This window comes from Schistocerca gregaria, unplaced genomic scaffold (assembly GCF_023897955.1).
Source record: "Schistocerca gregaria isolate iqSchGreg1 unplaced genomic scaffold, iqSchGreg1.2 ptg000286l, whole genome shotgun sequence".
NCBI lineage: Eukaryota > Metazoa > Arthropoda > Insecta > Orthoptera > Acrididae > Schistocerca > Schistocerca gregaria.
Genome location: NW_026061776.1, coordinates 1347823 through 1370805, shown reverse-complemented (window position 1 = coordinate 1370805; position 22983 = coordinate 1347823). Strand labels below are relative to the sequence as shown.

The 22983-nt window shown below is 38.1% G+C and overlaps 1 protein-coding gene across 1 annotated transcript in view; it reads left to right on the top strand.

The window, feature by feature from the left end:
- LOC126305236 (polyhomeotic-proximal chromatin protein) overlaps positions 1-20601 on the top strand; it is a 57598-nt gene extending 36997 nt beyond the window's left edge. Inside the window, exons 3-7 of the mRNA XM_049992026.1 lie at positions 4545-4657; positions 7098-7338; positions 16136-16329; positions 19820-19992; positions 20367-20601. Coding sequence (XP_049847983.1) covers positions 4545-4657; positions 7098-7338; positions 16136-16329; positions 19820-19978 — 707 coding nt within the window. The 3' untranslated portion in view covers positions 19979-19992; positions 20367-20601. The remainder of the gene's footprint in view (positions 1-4544; positions 4658-7097; positions 7339-16135; positions 16330-19819; positions 19993-20366) is intronic.
- Positions 20602-22983: the final 2382 nt, after the last annotated feature.

The window sequence follows — 22983 nt, the reverse complement described above, 5'->3', positions numbered from 1 at the left end:
TTAGTCCTCAAATATTGTTGTGCAATAATGATAGGTGGCATTTTACCTTGACAGAGTTAAAACTGTGTGGAAATTAGCTTTTGTGTGATGGCTGAAAATTGTTAATGAAATGTTGTTTGTGCTGAAGCAATACACCAGAATTGTGTTGTTTGATTTCTTTCTAAAATTCTGCTAATAAAGTATGGCACTATAGTTCACTTTTACAGACTTGATTGATGACTTCACACGGATTTAAATTATTTTTTTAGTTTTTGAAAATGAATTAAGTAATCAGCAAAACAATTGTCTTTGAATGTAGGGGCAGACCATTTGCCTTCCCTTAAAGTATTCTCTCATCTCTTTCTTTTTCTTTTTTCCCCTGCATGTACATGCCTTGTGCCAACCACCTTCATACAAGCAAACCTAAGCAGAAGGTACATTATCACTTGCATTCATTGGTGTACATTGTCCACTACAAGACAATCCTAAAACATCAACCAGTTTGCATATAACGTCAGTACTAATTGAAGAGGTGTGGTGAACCTTTTTTTTTTTACAGATGAGCAAAGGAAAAATAATAAAAACAGCAAGTCTGAAATTGTCCAGCAATGAAACAGTGTACAAAAATATTGGAAATGCTTAAGACTATGAAAGTTGCAGTATTTTAATACTTTGTTATAGAGACACACTTAACTGTTTTAATGAATTTCTATCATAAATGGTGTCACAAATGATAGTACAAGGCTGTATACCTCATAAAAAGGTACAAAGAATTACATTGCTTTACATACCAATAGGCAGCTGAAACTTTTTGAAAATCATAAGAGGATGTATATTTAGTGTGTGTAGTGACACTGTAAGTGTACAAAAAGTGGAATGTCCAATACTTACTAACATTTTATACATAAAGTGTATCTAACTCCTGCCCACGGAGTGCAACTCGGCAGCCATTTGTAGACTGTAATGGCTTTGCATTGCCTATTATGTAAATAGTTTTGGTCGCAGTTAATTTAGTCGCAATTGTTACGCAAAGATAAGCACGCATGTGAAATAATTTCACATATAAAAGTACAGTACTTGAAGTGTAAAATTGGGTAGGCTATGTAGAATGATTGGTACCAGTCTAATAAAACAGAATTTTATCATACAGGCGTAATCAGTTTCTTGCCCAACAGTACCTTATATTTACTTCCTAACCTGACATCTATTTATTTTAAATACAATTATTACAAAGGTAAAATTTGCTACACTGTTACTTCTTAAAAGTAGAACTCCCTATATTGTACTCCTCTCCTTTCCCCATATGGCCCTCTTCTCTTTTGTCATGCGCACACGCACACACACGCGCGCGCACACACACACACACACACACACACACACACACACACACACACCCCTCAGTTCTGGAGGCTATTTTGTAAAAAGTACTAAGTGGGATACACATAATGGAAGGCTTAAAGGTGAGCACTCACTATATAGTTCAGGTGAGGCATTGATTAGTTGACAGGTGCACGATTAAAGTAATTGCTTTTCCATATTCAGATACATTTTTCTAATTATACACACTCCATGGAGATGAGCTTGGGTAGAGGAACAAGGAAACTTGATGCTTGAATGATTGTATAGATCACTTGAACTGAACTGATGATACTCTCAAGGGAAGCTGCCCATTGCACCCCCCCCCCCCCCCCCATATTTAGTGGTAAGATTACCTAATGGATAGCCTACCAAAAACTGAACTCAGATCAAGTGTGAAAACAGGAAGAATGTATACTGAATTGTGAAATACAAGCAAAATAGAAACTGTGAATGGTCCAAGCTTAATAAGTGCAATACTTAGCAAGCATCGACAGCCGCAGCGTCATGGTTAAGTTGTCATGGTGTTGGATGGCGAAGTGGATGAGCCATGTTCATAACTGTATTGAGCCATTTATTTTTCTTTCTTCCCCCCCCCCCCCCCCTCCCCCATAACATTATGAACTGTCCTTCTGGTCACTGAAATGTTTGTTCTTTCTGTAGTCTTGGCAGTTGTCAAAGTATACATTGGTTATACAAGGGCTGAATGAAAAGTAATGCTTCCACCCTCGTTAATTGGGTTTAGATGGGAATACTTTAATAAATCAAACTCGGAAATAATTCTTAGAATAATATTTCTTAGAATGTGATCTTTAATTACCAATATTCACTTTTCGGCATAATCACCAGCCAATCAGATTTATGTTAACGACGAAAAAGTTTTCTGAAGCCATCACGGAAGAAGTCTGTTTCCACAACCACAGTATTCATCAGAAGCATAATGATGTCCCCGCAGATAGTCTTTCATTATTGGGAACAGATGGAAGTCAGGCGGTGCTAAATCTGGACTGTATGGAGGATGCCGTACAGTCGTGAGATTCAGTCTCTGAAGTTGTGCCGTGGTGGCACATGAAGCGTGTGGTTTGGCATTGTCATGCTGCAGGAAAACATTTCACTTTTCCTTTCGGACCCTTGGTAGCCGTTGTTTCAGAGTTTGCAACATTGTGAATACTTTGCACTGTAACAACACAGCTATTCAATGCTAAGGCTTTCCGCCAACGGGAGCTGTTGAAGAGGCTACGGAACAAGCCAGTACCTGCCGCATGTTGAAGAGTTACGAATGTGGAGGCATTACTTTTCAGTCAATCCTCATAGAATATGAGTCATGTGGTAAGAATACATTACCGTCACAAGTAAATGTGATGAATAGTGAGAGCAGTATGACATACATGTCTCACAGAAATGAAAACAACAAATAAATGGGTGTGAACTATGTTACAACAAAGGAATTCCAGAGTCAGAACTTCCAAAATGGAGCACAACTTCAAAAACATTAAAAACATATGTAGTGACAGAGCACAGAGAAACTGTGTGATTGTAAAACTGTTGCATTTATCATTTGTTGCAGCTTGTGTGACAAACTATTATGTTTCATTGTTTCCTTGGAAGTGATCACTTTCACATTCAACCGTACACCTAAATCGGGCAAGGAGGCATCTCTCACTCAATTACTAAGCTTACAAATTAGGTGTGTCACTAAGAGATTCCTGTCATATGACACATGTCCTGTCACTAATATGTGTATGGCATCCCAGACATGTTTTCTGATGACAGGGTTGACTTCTCGCCTTGTCATAAAAAGTTTGTGGGTCCCATTCAAAAGCCATTTCCTTTCGGCTGCTAATAGCATAGTTGTTCAGAATCAACTGTTATTATAGGTCCCTTCTTTACACCTCGTTGTTGCAAACGGACTTAAACCATGACAGGCACAAATTTGAATACAGCGAACAGAAGGGAAGGAAAGAAAATTTGGTACAAGGGAGGTCTGAATACAGCTGGCCCGCTTGGCAATACAGCACCGTGACCTCTTAACCACAATCCCATTGCTCTACTTTGCTGTTCTGTATTGCACTTCTTGGCCTTGGAATGTTCACTGTTTCTATTTTTTTCACAGTTCAGTGCTCCTTCTTCCTATTTTCATGCTTGATCTGTTTTCAGGTTTTGACGGGCTATCCACTGGGCCCTCTTACCATAAAATACGATTGGGGGGGAGGGGGGGGGGGCTGATGAGGAGTTTCCCTTGTCAGTACATGTTTGAATACAGTGATGGCAGTGTGTGAATATGCTGAATCCCACTTCATAAGTGGATACTGTGTAGGCAAGCAGTGGAGGTATTATCATGTGGGAATGTTTTACACAGTAAATGGGGGCCCCACACGAATAGTGCCATAGTTTTGCCAGTGAACAGTATGGGAACCCACCTCACTTTGAACATATGTTTGTATATCTGTAACATGTCATTGGCAAAATGTCCATTAGTAAAAAATGCACCGTGCATCCCTCTGAAAGTTTTGAAATACTGTGATGAATACTCTATCTGCTCCTTTGCCCACCACTCCTGACGAGAGAGAGAGAGAGAGAGAGAGAGAGAGAGAGAGAGAGAGAGAGAGAGAGAGAGAGAATTATTTTTTGGATTTGGTTGTTACTTCTCAGTGAAAAATATAGTCAGATACATTGAAATTTTAAGTAGGTTGGTCACTAAATTGATGGTAATGACTCCGGATGGTTGAAACCACTGAGTTTACTAGCAATTATTGTTCATTCTGATCCTCCTTTGTTCTGTTATGTCTCACTACTTACTTACTTTCTTTTCAAAAAGACAAGTAATATGGCATATTTAATAACATCATATTATTTTCTGCTGGGATCATTACTTGTTTTACATCCTGAGGTTAGGTTTGGCATTTTGCAGTGTTTTCTAGCAATCCATCAATTCTGTTTGTAGACAGTTATTAGTTGTTTAACTGCATAAAATTTAATTTCATGCCTCCATGTAGTTTTATATGTTGTGATGAAGACAAATGTTTAATTTTAAAGAAATGCATGTTTTATATGATTTATTGTTACATGACAGAGTGAGTTACAAGAACAGAAATTTCATACAATTTCCTAATTTTGTGGGCATTACATTTTCTTAGCATTATAAATGTGTGCACATACTTCAAAAATATTTTTGTCATAGGAAACTTAATCCTAATTTTTAATTCCAGCTCATCCAAGCTGCATAGTCGGAAAAAACAGTGGGAAGGAAAAACCACAGTTGAATCAGTGGGTGTGCCATGGCTGTAAATTGTGTGCTTTCTGCTTTGAGACAAGTGAAAATGTAAGTAAAAAGATATGTGAATATTTATTGCTTTAATTGCTTGAAGTGTTACTTTATCTTGTTACTCAGTTTCTGTGTGGCACGTTCTGTAACAGTTTAAAGTATCCAGAAACTTTATTCTGTTTTATCTGATCATTGCACATAAAGTTTTGAAGCATTCCAAAGTCAAAAGAGTTCAGTATTTTGTCATTTTGTTTTTAGAAAAATGTTATGAAGATTTTGATATAAATTTCACTAATACATATTTTATACATGGAATCTGTGTTTGCTTTGTCTTGCTCCACCGTGCTTCACATTACTCGGTTAGAAAATCTAAGTAGTGTTTGAAAGCAAACTTTTGCATCTGTAACAAGTTGGGACATTTTAATCACTACTACAGGCATATCTGCACTTGAAAACAATTACCATGTACTTTATTCAATTTTATTGGAATTTGATGTACATATCATGCAGACTCATACATTAGTTGTACAGGGTGATTATAATTAAACATTCACTACTTGAGACAGTGTTGATGGATAACTATTGACCTTATAGGTACCCAACTTTACGTGAATGATGTTCTGACTTGTGTTATTAGTAGTGTTAGTGTTATGACTTCTGTTAGATACTGGCAATGATACTGTGACATAGGGTTGAAACACAAGCATCAGTTTGCATTACAATTGCAGACAGGCAACATGAGTGTGGACAAAATGAGCAGAGCTTCGCTCCTAAAGCTGTTCCATCAAAACAATGACAATAGTGCTGCTGCTCTTTGTGACTGTTGTTACATTAAAGAAATATGGAGATGTTCTCTTTCCACACTGGGATTGAAGAACACTATTTCGAAGTTTGCATTAAATGGTGATTTGAGAATGGCTTGTCAGGGAGGCTGATGGCCAATTGTGCCACAAATTTTTCAAGAATTTATTGTTACTGCAGCGAAGAATGCTTTATGCAATCTGCAATTCTTGAACAGTGCATGAGCTGTGTCAAGACTGTTAAACATTCCATGGTCCACCATTCAAAAATGCTGTGAACAGTTACGAAATGGTATCTGTAGTAGAGTTCCAGGTTGTTGTGGATGCAGATGGCAGTCACATTAAATGATGTTAGCAATCTGGAAAGCAAATATGGTAAACTATTAATAAATGTTTCTTGTGTAAAAATTAAATGTTGCTTTCAATGTTTCTTTCAATGGTTTATTCATTATTTTCTCTTCCTCATGTCCTTACAACGTTTCATTGTCTACAATCGCTTGTGATGGGGTTCCTCTCAGATAGGGAAAGTTTAATTATGACCACCCTGTACATGCTGGTGATAGCATGCAGAGCACGTGGTACTAATTATTATTGTGTAGGCTATAATACTTCGTCAGTAAAAAGTCAATTATTACTTCATAAGTTTTTGCATTTTTTGATATGAAGATAGTAGTGATATTTTTGGTATATTGACATTGGTTTGCATAGTTTGTTATGCAGAATTACTTGCTGATTACTGTACCACTACCATGAAAAGAATATGCGATTTGAATCACTTTCTGAGGTTGAGCCACACAAACAAGTCAAGCAGCTTCCAGGGCCTATCCTTTGGAGGTTACTGGTGATACTGCGATGGAACAACATCCTAATTAACATAGCATATTGTTTGCTTTGTGTCCAATCTTTAAGCTACAGTCTTCTGACCACATATTTTTTGTACCAGTGAATAAAAACTTCCAACATTTGCACTATGCCTTAGACAGAATTATTTTTTACCCATATATGGCTTTGACTAGCATGTAGACTTCATTACAAAATGGAATAGTTACTCAGCTCACTATATTTGTGCACTGTGGATGCTAGCTTAGTGAATTTGCTACCTTCTGCTCCTTTATTGGTCAAGGGTACCAGTGTAGTGCAGTGTCGGAAGAAATAATCTTCAAATTCTCAAAGTTTAAATTTGCAGAAGCATTACTAGAAAACCCTTAAGTCACTGACAAATTTGGTTTCATATCTCACCAACACATTTTTATGCATATTAAATCCAAATTTTCTCATTTCTGTGCAGTCTCGATCTTCTGTTACCCGTTGCTTTCGTTACTCAAAGAGCACTGAGCAAAAATAATTGTATGCACACAAATAAAAACAAGTTAATGAAATAAGGGCACCATGTACTAGTTTACAATACAGGCTATCAAAGAAGTTGCTGGGCACCCAAAGTCAACTGTGATGAACTGGCAGACTTTGATGTGTATTACTCTCTAGGAAACTAGCCTTAAAAATGTTTTCCTTTGTTTGTGTATTCTAATAATATTTGAAGCGATCTTTTGTGAAAGCAATCTCTAGATTTTAAAATAAGTTTTCTGTGGTATTACAAAGCTGTGAGAATGAGTCTTATGAGTTATTGTCACAATGCATGTCCAGTTCCTTGACAGTGAAACTGTGTGTGGTATCTACAGTTTGTTTCTGTGTTGCAGGAAGCAATGGCAGTTTGTGTGGAGTGTGGAGATGCATACCATTTGACATGTCACAACCCACCTATAACTGAAGAACAATGGCATACTAAGTGGCTGTGTTCTTCTTGTGATGATATTGACAAGGCTGATATCAAGCCTCCTGTTGATATCAAACCTCCTGTTGATATCAAACCTCCTGTTGATATCAAGCCACCTCTCGATATCAAGCTGCCTCTGGATATCAAACCAACAACATCAAAAGGTAATTCATTAGTCACCCCTTATTTTTGTCCCATAAGCTTCCTAGTGCACCTGTTAAATGTTGAAGTTGATATGACCTCTTCCCATCAAAATTGTAGACAGAATTTCAATTTGTCACCTATGATTTAAGTGCTATTTCTGTGTAAATATTCCCATCTGCTGTTACAAAGGGTTTATTTACTTACAATTTGACAGTCAGTTTTTGGTTCCATGTCAACAGCAGTTTAACATAGTACTGAAAGAGGTTATAATCTGTGTGTGTGTTGACAAGTTTGAATATGATGTCACAGTAGGAATAGCAATACTTGTTTTATGAGAAATATAGACTGCTGCTCACCATAAGAGACGACGTTGAATCGCAGACAGGAAAAACAAAGTGACTACTAAACATATAAGCTTTTGTTAACCAAAAGACTATTGTGTGTGTGTGTGTGTGTGTGTGTGTGTGTGTGTGTGTGTGTGTGTGTGCATTTTGTCTACTTTAGGAGGAGGTCTTTTGGCCAAAAACTTGCATGTTTAGCAGGCTTCTTGTTGTGCCTGTGTGTGACTTAAAATACTCTGTACAAAGTGAGTAGCAGCATATCCTTTTCAAAATATTGTCATTATTCCATCCTGAATTATTCATTGCTTGAGTACTCATTTTAATATTACAAAAGCATGCTTAAAGAAAATTGGCTAGTTGTCATTTTTTCAAAGATTTAACGCTGTTATTGTCTGACAACAAAATATATGAAACACTGGACTACCAGTAGGTTAGAATGCCAATACCTACCAGAAAATCCATCTTATGTGAATGGAATGATTTTCTGCTGTTGGATGCAATTGCAAATTGGTGGCATTGGTGATTCCTTTTGGCTTAGATTTTTCTAAAAGTAGACAGAGTAGTTCTGTGAAATCCAATAGCTTCGATTAGAGACTGAATGAATGAAAATTCTTGGTTGATAGGTATAGTGATGTGCAAATGCAGCTCATGTTTGAAAGAGAATATGAATTTTCACCAAAAACATCTGAATCAAGTGCGAGGAATGTGTTGGAGCATTTTTGTGATGGAAATGCCAATTTCCTGTTGTCTGCAAATTAAGTCTCTTGCGCCACATACAATCACATAGGTGACAGAGGACATCCTCTTTGACGATTGGTTGACCCTGTGGTGTGTACTTGTGGTGTACTACACAGTGGGAGTCAAAGAAAGCAATCAGCATTACTTTGACATTGCTGCGCAGTTTGTGGCCCTTCTTTGGTCTTGGTGATGAGAAATGCTTCCATTGTGACTACTGGGATTTTGTTTCCGGTTTGTACCCGTACATCCAGGACTTGTCACAAGTGGTGATGGTGTTCATGAAGTCGGAGTCACTGATTGTGGAGTCCAGCATGTCCTGTGAGACTTCAAACACGAAGTTGCTTTTGCTCCACTGTCAGTAGCTATGGCATGACTTTCTCTGACACTGTCTGCATGGCGAAGTCTTTGGTCTCAGTGGAATATGCCAAAAGAACGCTGATGTCCGCTTCACTCAAAGTTTCTCTGATAGTCACACGATGGTCCCGTATCACCACAGCGTTCAGTTTGGCAGTGACCTGTTCATTTCGGCATGTTGGTGGCTGACCTGAGAGTGGTTTGCTTCCACCAATGTGCAGCGGACTTTAAAACAGTTCTACCACACTTTAATCTGTGCAACGCCTATAGCGTTGTCACTTAAAGCCGTCTGAATCTTCCAAATGGTTTCCACCTGACGATCGCCAAGTTTCTGGCAAAATTTGATGCAGCAGGTTTGCTCCAATTGTTCTGTCATTTCCCTTGCAATGAAAAACTGACACAAGCACTACATACTACCTCACTCAACTGCTGCTTGCCTGCAACTGACACTGTTGTCAGGTGGGAAAAAATTCACGCATGTGCACGAAGGTTCAAGGTCGGCTCATAAAAGCGTACTAGATTCAGATCAAATCAGGTGCCCGCAAAAAAATATGGTTGGATACTTTTCTAACAGACCTTTTGCACTGTATAAACCCCTATGTAACATACTTAAGTACTGGTGGAATGTGTGGGATTCATATGTTGAACTAATGGGGGACGTAGAGAGAGTGTGTACAGAGGAGGACAGAGCAAATGAGTTGCCCAATTCATGGACGTGTGTTAGTAATGCTGCGACATTTGGAAGCAGGTGCTCTTAAGAAAGACACTTAACAGTTTTTGAAACCATCCAAGGAATTCCAAAATTAATTGGGAATACTAACTTGGACAGTGACATTTAAATACTTTATAAATGCACCATTTGATTCATGGTACCATGGAAATTAGCCTCTGCCTTTAAATTTCGTCCATGAATTAGGCAATTCATTTGTTTTGGTATACACTCTTAATATCCCCCATAAATCCACAGGTTTTGTGTATCTCTTTAAGTTTAATAGTTGCATGCCAGTGCCTCATTTAAACTGTAGCAAAATCGTTACCACTTTCTTTAATCACACAACAACCTTTACCAGTTTCAGCCATACAGTGTTCGTTTGTAGATTCTATTTGTAGTGATCAATAGAATCTGGAGATGGCCAATGATGGGCCAGTAATAAGTATTATAGTATAAATATGACAATGGCTGCAAAGAAGCAGATTAATATGAGGCCTGATGAACAAAGACTGAGATTTTTTTTTCTAAGTACTCTCTTCCTACTCAAATCCGCTTTTATAGAGCCTCTGCCAGTTCTCGAGCATGTGGTGCAGACCATTCTGTCAGGTCCTTGAGAATTGCCTCACTTTCCATACTCACTGCCTCAGAATGGGCGAGGGGGAGGTGCGAGATCTTGTTTGTAAGGTGGATGTGGTACACAGGTAATTATGAATAGAGCCAGAAGCAGCACAACTTCATGACAGTGCTCAGCCTCGGGTCGCAAATGAAGTCTCCACTCAGTCAAAGAAAGGTTTGGTCATTTCTTTACATTGTGCTTCATCAGTTTAGCTATCACTTATGTGTAGTAAATAATTAATGGAAAATCTCATATAAAGATGTGAAACAAATACTAACAAAGAGATAGGGGGCTGGCCAGTACTTACCTCAGCTCAGTACAACCGATAGATACACAAAAAAACAACCGAAAATTTACGTTCCTAGCTTTCGGAATAAATGTTCCTTCATCAGGGAGGAGAGAGGGGAAAGAAAGGGAAGAAGGGAAAGTGGATTTAGTTATTCACAACCCAGGTTATCAAGCAACAGGGAAAGGAAAACAGGGAGGGTAGCAAGGATGGAGGCATGGTTGTCAGAGGGAAGCCAAAGATATTCTACTGTAGGTACTGTGCCAGCTTCAAACCAAAGAGGATGCATACAGAGGTAAGGAGGTATATAGTATAAAGATGTAGGATGAAAAGATGCATGAATGGCTAAAGAGGAAAGAGAAAGAGGAGAAGACTGAAGAGTAAATGGGAGTGAGGTTGTTTAACGTAGGTTCAGTCCAGAGGGATGGCGGGATGAAAGGATGTGTTGGAGTGCAAGTTCCCATCTCCGCAGTTCAGAGGGACGGGTGTTGGGTGGGAGAAGCCAAATGGCACATACGGTGTAGCAGGTTCCTAGGTCCCTAGAATTATGCTGGAGGGCATGCTCCGCTACTGGGTATTGGACATCTCCTAGGCGGACAGTTCGTTTGTGTCCGTTCATGCGCTCAGCCAGTTTAGTTGTTGTCATACCAATGTAAAAGGCTGTGCAGTGCAGGCATGTCAGCTGATAAATGACGTGTAGTTTCACACGTGGCCCTGCCTTGAATTGTGTATGTTTTACCAGTAGCGGGGCTGGAGTAGGTGGTTGTGGGGGGGGATGCATGGGGCAGGTTTTGCAGCAGGGTCGGTTACAGGGGTAGGAACCGCTGGGTAGAGAAGGTAGTCTGGGAATATTCACGTTGTAGGAAGTGGTTTGTGTCCTTGATGTAGGATGGGAGTCTGCGGGTGATAGGTTGGAGGTGTTGGTCTACCAGAGTTGGTCACCCCCTAACCTCCGTAACATCCTTGTTAAACCCTACAATATTCCTGGCTAGATTTCCACGCTGCTGGCTAGATTTCCACGCTGCTGGCTAGATTTCCACGCTGCTGGCTAGATTTCCACGCTGCTGGCTAGATTTCCACGCTGCTGGCTAGATTTCCATCAGGATTGTAATGATGCAGCTGTGATTCAACATCAGTGATAATTGATTCCAGAAACATGTCCCCTCCATCAGCAAGCAGGTACAGCACAACATGGCTTGTCACCATTCACACAGACTTCTATTTAGGAGTCGACAGATGTGGCACCCAATGGGCACAGAGACAAATCATATGGAGATGATCATGCATAATAGTAAAGACTGTGCTTTATGAAATTCATAACACTTCACTGAGGTTACATATTGTTATCAGCCAGTCCTTACGGACAATCACAGCAGCTGTGTTGACGTTAACTTCAGCCACAATAGAAGCCAAAACACCTGGCCCACTTTGCTTAACACAGACAAGTTGGCCTTTTTTTAAGTCCTTGAACCATCTAAACACTGTTGCATGAGATGCTGCATCACCACCATACAGTTGCTGCAGCTTTTTATAAGTTTCAATGGCTGTATGGTTTAAACACTCACAGTATTTTATTGCACTGTTCTAGTCCTTGTGTGTCATCTGCATTGTTTGGTATGTGAAATGTATAGTGTGTGTCGACAAGGTAGTGTGAGACTACCAATACGAGAATGCTGCCGCCTATGGGCATTATATATAGAAACACGCTCTTTTCAGATATTTGTGGTACAGATAGTTTCCTATCACGGAACCTACAAAGAAAAAAAAGTATTGGTCTTTGTTGAATCCCCCCTTGTATGTCAGTCACTAGTCTCAGTAGACACAATATCGCCTTTTCCGGAAACTTTATCAACATAATTTTTGCTTTAATTGAATTGTATGTTTTTAAAAGGCTGTTGGTCCATAATTATGTGATTTTTGAGTGTGCCATTGCTTGAGATACTACATATGAAACTGCATGAAATAAATACTTCCAGTGCTATGGATGAGTTAACTTGTCATGTTGTGCTCTTCCCAGGTGCTAAGGACATTTTTGAATGCAGCCTCAAGTGTTTTCCTTAAGCACTATTGACGTGTTTACATATCCTTTCCGCCACTTCTCTGTGATGCTGACAAGTTACTTCCATATCACAGTGAATAAAAAAGTTTCGAGTATTTACATAAAAAACATGTGCCCCTTTGCAAGTTATCATTTGCCGTAAAAACTTGGTTTCGATATCTTCAAATGTTTATGAAATATGACCATTGGTATGACCATGTTTTCCGTTATGCAGGGAATATAAAAACCAATATCTCGAGAATGAAATCAGATATTGTTGTGCTCATTTTTAAATGAAATTTTGGTATGTTGTGTATATTTCATACACAGCAATGTACAAGCTAAAATCAACGATACAGAAAGTCTACTCAATGCTTTTTTACCTCTGCAAACTCTTTAATTTTTTTTTTTGCAGTGCTTTACACATCACAGTAACTGTGATGATTAATGAAATGAAATTCAGTCCTTTATTTAGCGAAGATGTCAGCTGATACAATGTCAAAAATAATTTTTTTTCACCTAATAGTTTTCTTAAAAGCGAAAAATAAATATTTCATAGTGTCCAGAATGTCATCTTTTCAGCACAGGTATCATCACTGCACTATTCACCTAATGTTGCTCAGTCGTGCTTGGTACGGACTGCAGAAATCACGTCTGTAATAGTCCAATGGTTAAAGGGGTATCAGTCCATCAGTTAATGTACATTCTATAGGATTCTGACAAAATGTTGTTGTTAGTCAACGACTCTTACCCTTTTAAAAGAGTTATTACAGTCGTGACTTGTGCTCCTTTGAAAATAAAGCTTTGATAGCAGCACTGACAATGCTGTGTATCATTTAATACTTTCTCCTCACACCACGTCTGTCAGGTATTTTGAATACACAATAGAAAGACTTAAACAGGCATAATGTGTCCTAACATCAGGGGGAAGGCAAGAAGAGTCCAAATGAAGTGTGCTCATTTATACCACAAGAATACAGTAAACTTCATCTATTTTCAGATGACTGCCCAGATCAGAATAGAAGTCTCTTGGCAGATTTCTGTTGGACCTGACAGGTACTGGGAGATTCAACAAAATTTGAAGTCACTTTCTACTGATAGGACACAGTTTCTTGACCATACAGTAGAGATTTTGGCATTATAAAAAAGAAACAAGGACAAAGTGCATGCTGTGTCAAGTTCTTAAAAGTTCTAAACCGGGTAAATTTTTTTGTTTGATGCTTGATTTCAAGTCACGGTGGCAGCCATACTACAGGAAAATGAGAATTTCTGAGGAAACTGGAAGTATTGGAAAATGAGGAACGGTGACATTCTTTGTCAGCACTTTGTCATAAGACTGTTTTTGACGACACAAGAAAGCATTGTATTACAGCCCTTATAGTGAGAGACATGCTAGTATCAGCCTGACAAGCACTTAACCTTTCTATGAAAAAAATCTGTAGTGGCCTGCACAGAATGGCAGTCAAGACGATGACTCAGTGGACTGTCAAACACTGATTGTTGCTGTGGAATGATGCATTGGTATTGTGAAATGTAGAATTGTGTCTGTTAGCCGATTGTTACAGACTACATCGATAGGTCCCCTTCCTACTCCTCCTCCTCCCCACTCCTCCTCCTCCTCCCCACTCCTCCTCCTCCTCCCCACTCCTCCTCCTCCTCCTCCTCCTCCTCCTCCTCCTCCTCCTCACACCCCAGTGGTGTGGTTTAAAATTTCAGTGAAAACTGTTTTCACATAATTGGGATTTTTTTTTTTCCGCTTTGAAGGACACAAGAGTTTATATTGTAGACTTAAGGGGTGTTAATGCTTTAATAACTAGTACAAAGAAGAGGGCCTACTGGCAAGTTGAGTGGAGGAAGGTAATCATTTAAAAAAAATATTGAGACTCCCTGGGAAACACACACTACATTGATATGGACCCACAGTAATTTTGGAGAGTCAGTGCCCTTGAAAAGGAGTGTGTGAATTCAGTATCTTATCAGTTTCCAGCTTTTAATGATTAATTACATAATCAAAATATAACATTAGAAATAATTATCTTTTTTTAACAATCACACTTGCATTGTATAACTCATATAAAGTTGTTATGCAGAGTTTAAACAATTTTCTGAATTTCCCATAAAAGTGTGTCAGTTGATTTAAGGCCATCATAAAAATATAAGATTCAGTATTTATATAAGTGTGTGTGTGTGTGTGGGGGGGGGGTGGGGGGGTGTTCATTATGTTTCTGTTATAAGACTGTTACTTCTATTACCTGCCACCATATTTGTGTGCATTGCTTAAATTTTGTTGTTGAAATTCTTATGATCTAATATATCATCAATTTACTCACTGTTACGTACAAAGTTTTCATTAAAGTCCTTACAAATTGTGTTAGCGCTATTATGGGAAACAAATGGCTCATAGAATAAGCTGGATTCCACAGTGGTTGGAAAGCAATTCACTGTATGTACACCCGGCATGAAGCAGTTAATCACGCTAATGAATATGAAATTCAGTTATGTGTAGCTCTTATAGACTTTGAAAAAGGCTTTGGCTTCTCTCAGCTTAATTGCTCTTATACAGAATCTGACTGAACAAGGTGTGGAGATAAAGTACATAAATATTTTATGTAAAATCTATGATATCTAAATGGCTTCTGTCTGCATAGGAAAACACTTAAGGGAATTTTCAATTGGAAAGGGAGTAAAGCAGTATGACCGTATATTCCTGAAACTATTTATAGCAGTCCCTAAGACAACTGTGTCCAGAACTAAGTGGAAAAAAAGAGAAATTAGGAAAAATGGGAGAAGATTCACTAACTTGAGATTTCCAGATGACTCACTCCCGGCCAACAGTATGCTGCAATTGCAGTCCTTCATAAAGGATTTATCAGATAGTTGCTATAAAGTGGTCTTTAAAATAACATTTGATCAAAACAAATACTATGCACAAAAAGTTGGTAACTGCGAGACAAATAATATTGAACAACTACTATCTAAAAATGTTAGCAAATATGTTTACCTGGGACAGTTAATAAGTACCCAAGGAGACTTAAAACCTGAAATTTTTCATTGAAACAAGATAGGTTGTAAGGTTTAAGGAAGAGATTCAAGTTTTTAAATCTAATATTGCCAACAAACTTAGGAAAAAGGTTGTTTTCGAACACTGTGTTCTTTCTGAACTGACATATGACTGAAACTTCATTTTGAATGAGCTTTTTAGAAGAAAACTTAGAACACGTCAGAGCTGTTGAAAGGTTGGAAAACGCTGGAAAAGAAGTGAAGACATATGAGCAATAATAGTAGTTCAGGTTGTAGTGGAATGGCACAAGCTGGGAAAAGCTACAAAATAAAAATGGGCAGGACATATCACATGAAGAAATGATGAAAGATAGACATAAGCATTACTACAGTGAAGTCCCAGAGAAAGGCAAAGACCGCAAGGCAGACCACCTGACTGTTGGGATGAAGAACTGAAGAAAGTCACAGGCTTCAACCAGCAGAGGGCAGCAGGAGAGAGAAGTGTTTGAACAGTGATTGAAATTGTATGTTAGCTTGTTATTAAAGAGGCTACACATTATAAAGTTTGAATTAGCTGAACAATAAATAAACATTAAACTAATAATTCTTAAACATTAAACTAATAATTCTTAAACATTAAACTAATAATTCTTAAACATTAAACTAATAATTCTTTATAATCAAATGGGATATAATTTAGATTATAACATATTTATTACCGTTCTGTTTCAGTTACTACAGCAGCAGAAGTTACATCAACTACGGCACCAGACAAAATTAAACGTTTAATAGAAGAAGACCCATTTTTTAAAAAGTACGTTCCAAAAGAAAAAACTCCTGACCCTACAAATTGGACAGTAGATGAAGTTTGCAAGTATTTGCAAGAACACGGCTGTGCTGCTCAAGCAGAAGCTTTTCGTCATCACGTAAGTGAAATAGCTATAGACCCATTTTGACATAATTTATTTCAACTTTGATTTATAGTGTGTTGGACAAAATAGTGTTGGGAATCGGAGAAAATAGGAAAGGCAGCAGGAAATGTCTCTCTGCAAACCAGGCAGTTGTTGCAGACTTTGCGTGGTACTAGTTCAGCTTAGTGGTGCATTGCAAACTTAACCATTTTTAGGATTCTGTCACTCAGACAGTAAAAACTGAACCTTTATAGGATCACGTTAATTCCTATCTGTCTGTCTGTCTGTCTGAGTGTTAAGAGCCCTTTTTCTCAGGGACAGGTAGAAGCATCAAGTTGAAATTCATGTCAGGTATTAAGGACAAAGGTCCCATGGCAGTGTAAATAATGTATGCTTCTAAGTCAATGCCATCAAAGGTACAACCATGTATGTCACATATTTTGATACTCACTAACTCATCCATCAAACCCTATAGATGAGCTATCCATACACACCTTGGGGCTCAGGGTCTAGCAGTAAAGTTCATACCTGGAAACTGAGAGGATAGGGAATCAAATCTTGGCTGGACTGTGGATGTTTGTTTTCAATTAGTCTTGCCCGCTGAACAGTTTGAGGAGTTGCCAGCTTTGGGTTCCACGATCAACTGTAGGTTCCCTTACCCCAGTTGGATAACTGAGATAGGTTAGCGACATGCAAGTCACCGATCTGGTGTCAAATAGGAAGGCTTGTAAAAGGCCATTGTGCCACACAAAGTTGTTGTTGTTGGTTGTTGTTGTTGTTGTTGTTGTTGTTGTTGTTAGTGTTACCACTACCACCACCAGTCATCTACATACGTAATTTAGTTAGTACGGAACCCTCACGAGTGCGATTCCTACTAGCACTTCCCTGGTTTTTATAGTTGTTTTTGCGGGCAGCCTGCAATAGCTTATGTGATTGATTTTTTTAAATTTATTTATTCTACCGTCACAGCATATTTGATGTCTGTAGATATAGTCTTGCTATTTCTTCCATCCCACAACCCGCTGATCCTGGATACTGCTGCACCCGTTCATGTTCGTACATCCCATTTATAATGCTGGGTAGTTGTCGCTATTCAGTATTCTTTGCCAGTCTGTGAAGCACCTATCATTTAATGTTTACTGTGGCTCATCAATGTAGTGAGTGCTTGAAGTTGCCCTTGCAGTGTAATTCTTGCATAAAAGTATGAACATATATTCCTCAAAGTTGGCAAGTGCATAGAGGGATAGTTCATGAAATCTTAATGTGATAACTAAATTTTGATAAGTTACATATGTAATAATAATAATAATAATAATAATAATAATAATAATAATAAATGAAAGTTTCATACATAATAATGAGTTATGATCCCCATGCCCTGCGCCCCCACTCCCCCAACCCCCCAACACTCCTCCTGGATCTGTGCCTGCTACCAGATGTTGGTTTTCTTTTATTAATGCAGAAATCTTGAGATATGCAGGGTGTGCATAATTAAAGTTTCAGTTTCAAAATGCTGTAGAAAGAGAATCATTGCTCAGAATGGTGTCAAATTTGGACAGGATGTTATTGACGAGGGGCAACATCATGGGGGGAGGGGATGAAAATTTTACCAATAGGGAGCACTGTAAGTGTCTTAATGTAAATGTGGTCAGCTACAAATGACATGAATCACAATACGATGGCTATGGTTAGAGTTGCACATCACATCAGCTATAATGTTAAATATGCATGACTGCACAAGTTTGGCTGTCCTATGGCGAAAAACCACATAACAAGCAAAATGACATTGGTTTGTAATTGTTGTAAGACTGGCACAAGACATGTTACATAGGCTTTCCACCATTTGCTGCCCCAAGTTGAAATTGAGGGACAGCACATTCCAGAACAGAGCGGAACGTCTCAGAGGGTCTCATTCAGAATGTGTTGGACAATGTGTGTCTTCATTTCAGCTACATTCATAATTGGAGCACTCGACACATCGTCTTTCAGATAACCTCTCAGCCAGAAGAGACACGGATTACTGAAGGGAAACAACGGTTGATAATTCTAACATTTCCGACATGCCTCTGCAGCAGCTGCTTCACTGGCTGTACAGTGTGTGCAGTCTTGCATAAAAATAATCCTATCAACACTGTTGAAGGGCTGGAATGATGTTGGTGCGCAAAAGATACTGGTAGCGTTTACCAATGATGATACAGGAAAAGGACTCTCAGGGCTCATCTCCTTAAAAAATACAGCTGTATGATAAATGCTGCTGCCGTCAACTCGCACCACAGCCACCTTTGCAGAATGAAGTGGTACAGGCTTGTGTGTGTGTGTGTGTGTGTGTGTGTGTGTGTGTGTGTGTGTGTGTGTGTGTGTGTGTGTTGCTCGTATTCTGCAGTTTGGTGTGCTGACATGTCCTTGGAGATGGAAATGGGCTTCATCTGTCAACAGAATTTTCCATGGCCATTCATTGTTCGCTTCCATGTGAGCAAGAAATTCCAGAGTGAATGTTTGTCTTGCTGGCAGGTCAGCAGGAAGCAGCTTCTGGACATGGGTCATATTGTATGGATAGCAATGCAGGAGGTTTCATAGGATTTTGTGCACTGTGCTCACAGGCATATCCAACATTTGGGCAATTCTCTGTACACTGCTCGACCCCTCCTGGTATACTGTGGCCTCATCTTCGACGACGTCGAATCGACTGCCTTCCTTCTCCTGCCCCACTGCACTTCAAAAGCACCTGTCTTTTCAAATTTAGTGATCATTTTTTCCAGACGCTTAGCAGACATCAGACCAATGCCTCTCTTTCACACCCTCGAGTGTCCGGGATAGGAGTAATGTGAATATAGCCATTTGAATGTGAATATAGCAACTTACCTTAGAAACTTTTGAAGCTGCTTATCATTTCAGCTTCATGTCACTTCGACAGTGTTTAATTGCTACCCCCCCCCCCCCCCCCCCTCAATATCTAAATCTTACAGCCCTTTGAGTAAGATGCATTCTGGGTTCTTACTCCTCCTGCAGAGTTAAGTGGAAAAGAAAACTTATTTAGGTTTTCTGAAAAGATGTTGGTGTTACTCTTGTCCATGCTGGACCAGCATCTACAGGGACATTTCTGTTATTGGTACATAGAAATGAAATACTGTAATCAAACAAAAAAGCAATTGACAATCTTCCATTCTGTATGAAGATAAGAAACTTCCCCCCGTGTATATGCAGTGCTATTTGTGAGCTACAGTGAGATAATTTTCCAGAAAATTTGTAATATGCTAATTAGAAACCAATGAAAAATAAATGTTTGTAATAGTACCCTAGTATATCAACAACGCAATTTCACCGCTTTCATTTCTTGTAGCCATCTCACGTTCTTGGAAACACATTTTGAGTGGAGTAATATTCAGTGTAGAGAATAAAATTTTGGCGAAACGCTTTGCTATGAATAGACTATTACTATTATGTTTTATTTCACACACTTATTTTTTAATGTAGTAGCAACTAAGTTGTATTTAATTGCTTTTAGGAAATTGATGGAAGGTCATTGTTGTTGCTAACACGTCGTGATGTGCTGTATGAACTTGGTCTTAAATTGGGCCCTGCTCTCAAAGTTAATCATTTTGTGCAGCTATTGCAGAAGAAAGATATCAGAAAAGTTTTCCCATTCAATGAAATGTTGCATTAAACAGAATGGAAATGGTGAGTATGTTGTTTTTATCATGTGAATGTCATTATTAAGCTTACACAGATTAAATTCTTCATTTGTGTAGCCATATTGTCTGTAGTTCCTTGACAACCCTTCAGGGTAGTTTGGTTCTGTCAATGCAGCTACATAAAATGCATTTTTTTCCCCACCAGATGATTTTCGCTTTATTGAGGTATAGCAAAATGTGTCTGGTGGAAGAAAACACACATTTTATGTAGTTGCAACGACTGGAGCAAAATACCCCCAAGGAATATACAGATTTAAATTGATGGTTTTATTATGCAATGAAAATAAAAATGTTCATTATTACATTGTTGAGTACAGCTTACGCATTTTAGATAATTCTATTAAAATTTTTATCTTTCAGGTGATCAGTGGCTCTAAAATGATCATCCTAGTGTTGATTTTCAATTATGTCATTACTGACATGAAGATGCTAAAGGCAGATATAAAAGTTTCTGTGTGTTCCATATTTTGTGAGTAGTTGGTGGTCTCTGTGATGTAATTTTTCTATGCCAAAGCAAGAAAGACAATAAAAAGTCTGACAATTACTTTAGATTGTAAAGTTATATGGAAGATTTAATAAAATCTGATGATAAACACTCCTTTCTTTCCTGCAAGAATATGTTTATTAAAATAGCTGACGCTCATTGTAATAGAAAAAAAGTTACCAATACGCATGAATGTGTGTTAATTTGTCAATAACCAAAGAGGGATATTTGTATCCTTGGAATGAAAGTGATAAGCCATTTTCATTGTTGTGTTACTGTGTATTTGCTCAAAGGGCTCTTCCTGGGTGAGCAGTAAGTGTGTTTGTAAGAAAAAGACTCTTAGTTTAAAATAATTTATGCCTATAATTATCAGCTTCCATGGTCTTTTTCCTATTTGAATTTTACTAACTGGAGCATAAGTGCGCAGCATTAATAGTTATGTTGTGATTGGGTTAGGATGTTGTTTGCTTTTTGCAGTATGTACATGTGTTAAGAATGTGCCTGGAACTGTTAAAGGAGGGGAAATTTTTCAGTCGTAGCTGTGGATTGCATGTTAAAAGCATGAAATGCCTTTATATAAACATGGTGAGGAAAGTCAAGGTGGAAATTGATACATAATCGTACCATGGAGACATATTTAGTTATTTGTTAATGATACAGAATGTGTTTTACACCTTCATCTGCAAGATAATAAGGTGATAGAGTACATCTGTGCACATTGTGAAGAGGAATAATTTTTACGTTTTTGTGGTACAAGAAATTTGTGGTTAGCAAGAAAAGACCGTGGAGGTCAAACTAATGATTATAGCAACATACGTGTCTTCATATTCAAAATTCTTGTAAGTATGTTTTATCTCTTTTATGACGTGAGGATTTAAAAATGTCCCTAAATAAATATACACAAATGTTGGTCAGAAAACTTACTGTGCACAATTATACAATGTTAATAAGGTGGATATCTGCCACCTTAGTCTCCCACAGTTATAACAAATGCTCAAAATGACTAGCACCACTGTTCAGACACTTGTTGTAATGTCAAGTGGTTGATCCACTTGCCATTTGTTTCTTGCTTCTTCTTCAGCTGTTGCTGTTGGTAGCAAGTTGCATTACTGTATGACACATTCTTTAGCATTCTCTGCAAGTAGGTGACCAGCACATATAAGCCGAAGTATGCAGGTGACAGACTTTGTAGTCTTACTCCAGGACCTGATAGATTGTCAAAAATGGGAACACAATATTTGTTGTTGTTGTTCTTCTTTTGGAACTTTTTTACAGGGCTGTTAAACATGTCATAATATTACAGTTTAGTAAAGAGAAACATTGGTACTATGTTCAGACATTCACATGTTTACAAGTATAGTTTGACAAAGATTTGGCAGATAGTTGGTTGTGGCCTTACAGTAGGAACTATCCAAACATTTGCCTGTTAGTATGTTAGGGAAACCATGGAAAACCTAAATCAGAATAGTCTGATGAGGATAGGGTCTTCAGCCACCCCAAATACAAGACTGGTCTGTTACAAACAGTGCAACCTCATTTGGTTTATTCATAGTAAACAATATTGTTTTGTTTGTGTGTTATTGCAAAGAAGTATAATTGCATTATGATGAAAGCTGGTTCTATGCTGTTCATTCATTTTATGAGTGATAAATCCGCTGTTGCAAAGAGTTCTGAGAAATTAACTTATTTGTAGATAACTTATTTTCCCCTCCATTTCCAATACTTCCCAGTTCTTTCATAGTGTAACATGAGGCAGACAGTATATTTCCAGTGACATGTTAATTTTGTTTAAATAAATGCATGTGAAATCATATGAAAATGGTAGTAGTTAATATCATACCAAGAAGCTGCAATTTTATTGGCTAGTGTGAAATATACAATTTTTACTGTCTCCAGTAAAACTTTATTCTTAGAAAAACAGTTGACTGTTATTGTGTTTATGAATTGCACTACATAGACAGTTATTATTTGTATGAAATATCTTGCATACATTATGTATAGAGCCTACAATTTCGTTCACTAGGAAACATTAAACCTGGTGACATGTTTGGGGAAATTTACTGCAACTTCACACTGATTACTAATTTGATCAGATGGCTGGAACTGCTTGCATGGATATAACTATTTTAATATTACCTGTCTTAGGTATGTGATGTAGTGATAGCTAAGTCATTATGTTTGATTGGCATGCGACACACACAAGTAGTGTTAGAAACAGCTGTGTGTTTTAAAGTTGCACTCTCATCATTTGTCTCTCTCTGTTTACGCAGTCATCCAGAAGTTCCGGAATATACTGTGAAAAGTAACTACCATAAAATATTTATTTTGACAAAAAGTTCACATCCTACTTTAAAATTTCTAACTTCTGTCCCTCTATTCTGTCTCATCACACTACCTCTAGTCTACCAGTGTGTGTCTTTTTCTTCAGCAGTGTCTCTGACAGTGTTCACTTCCTATGTCAGCTGATTTTTCAATACATTTGTCTGTCTAGTG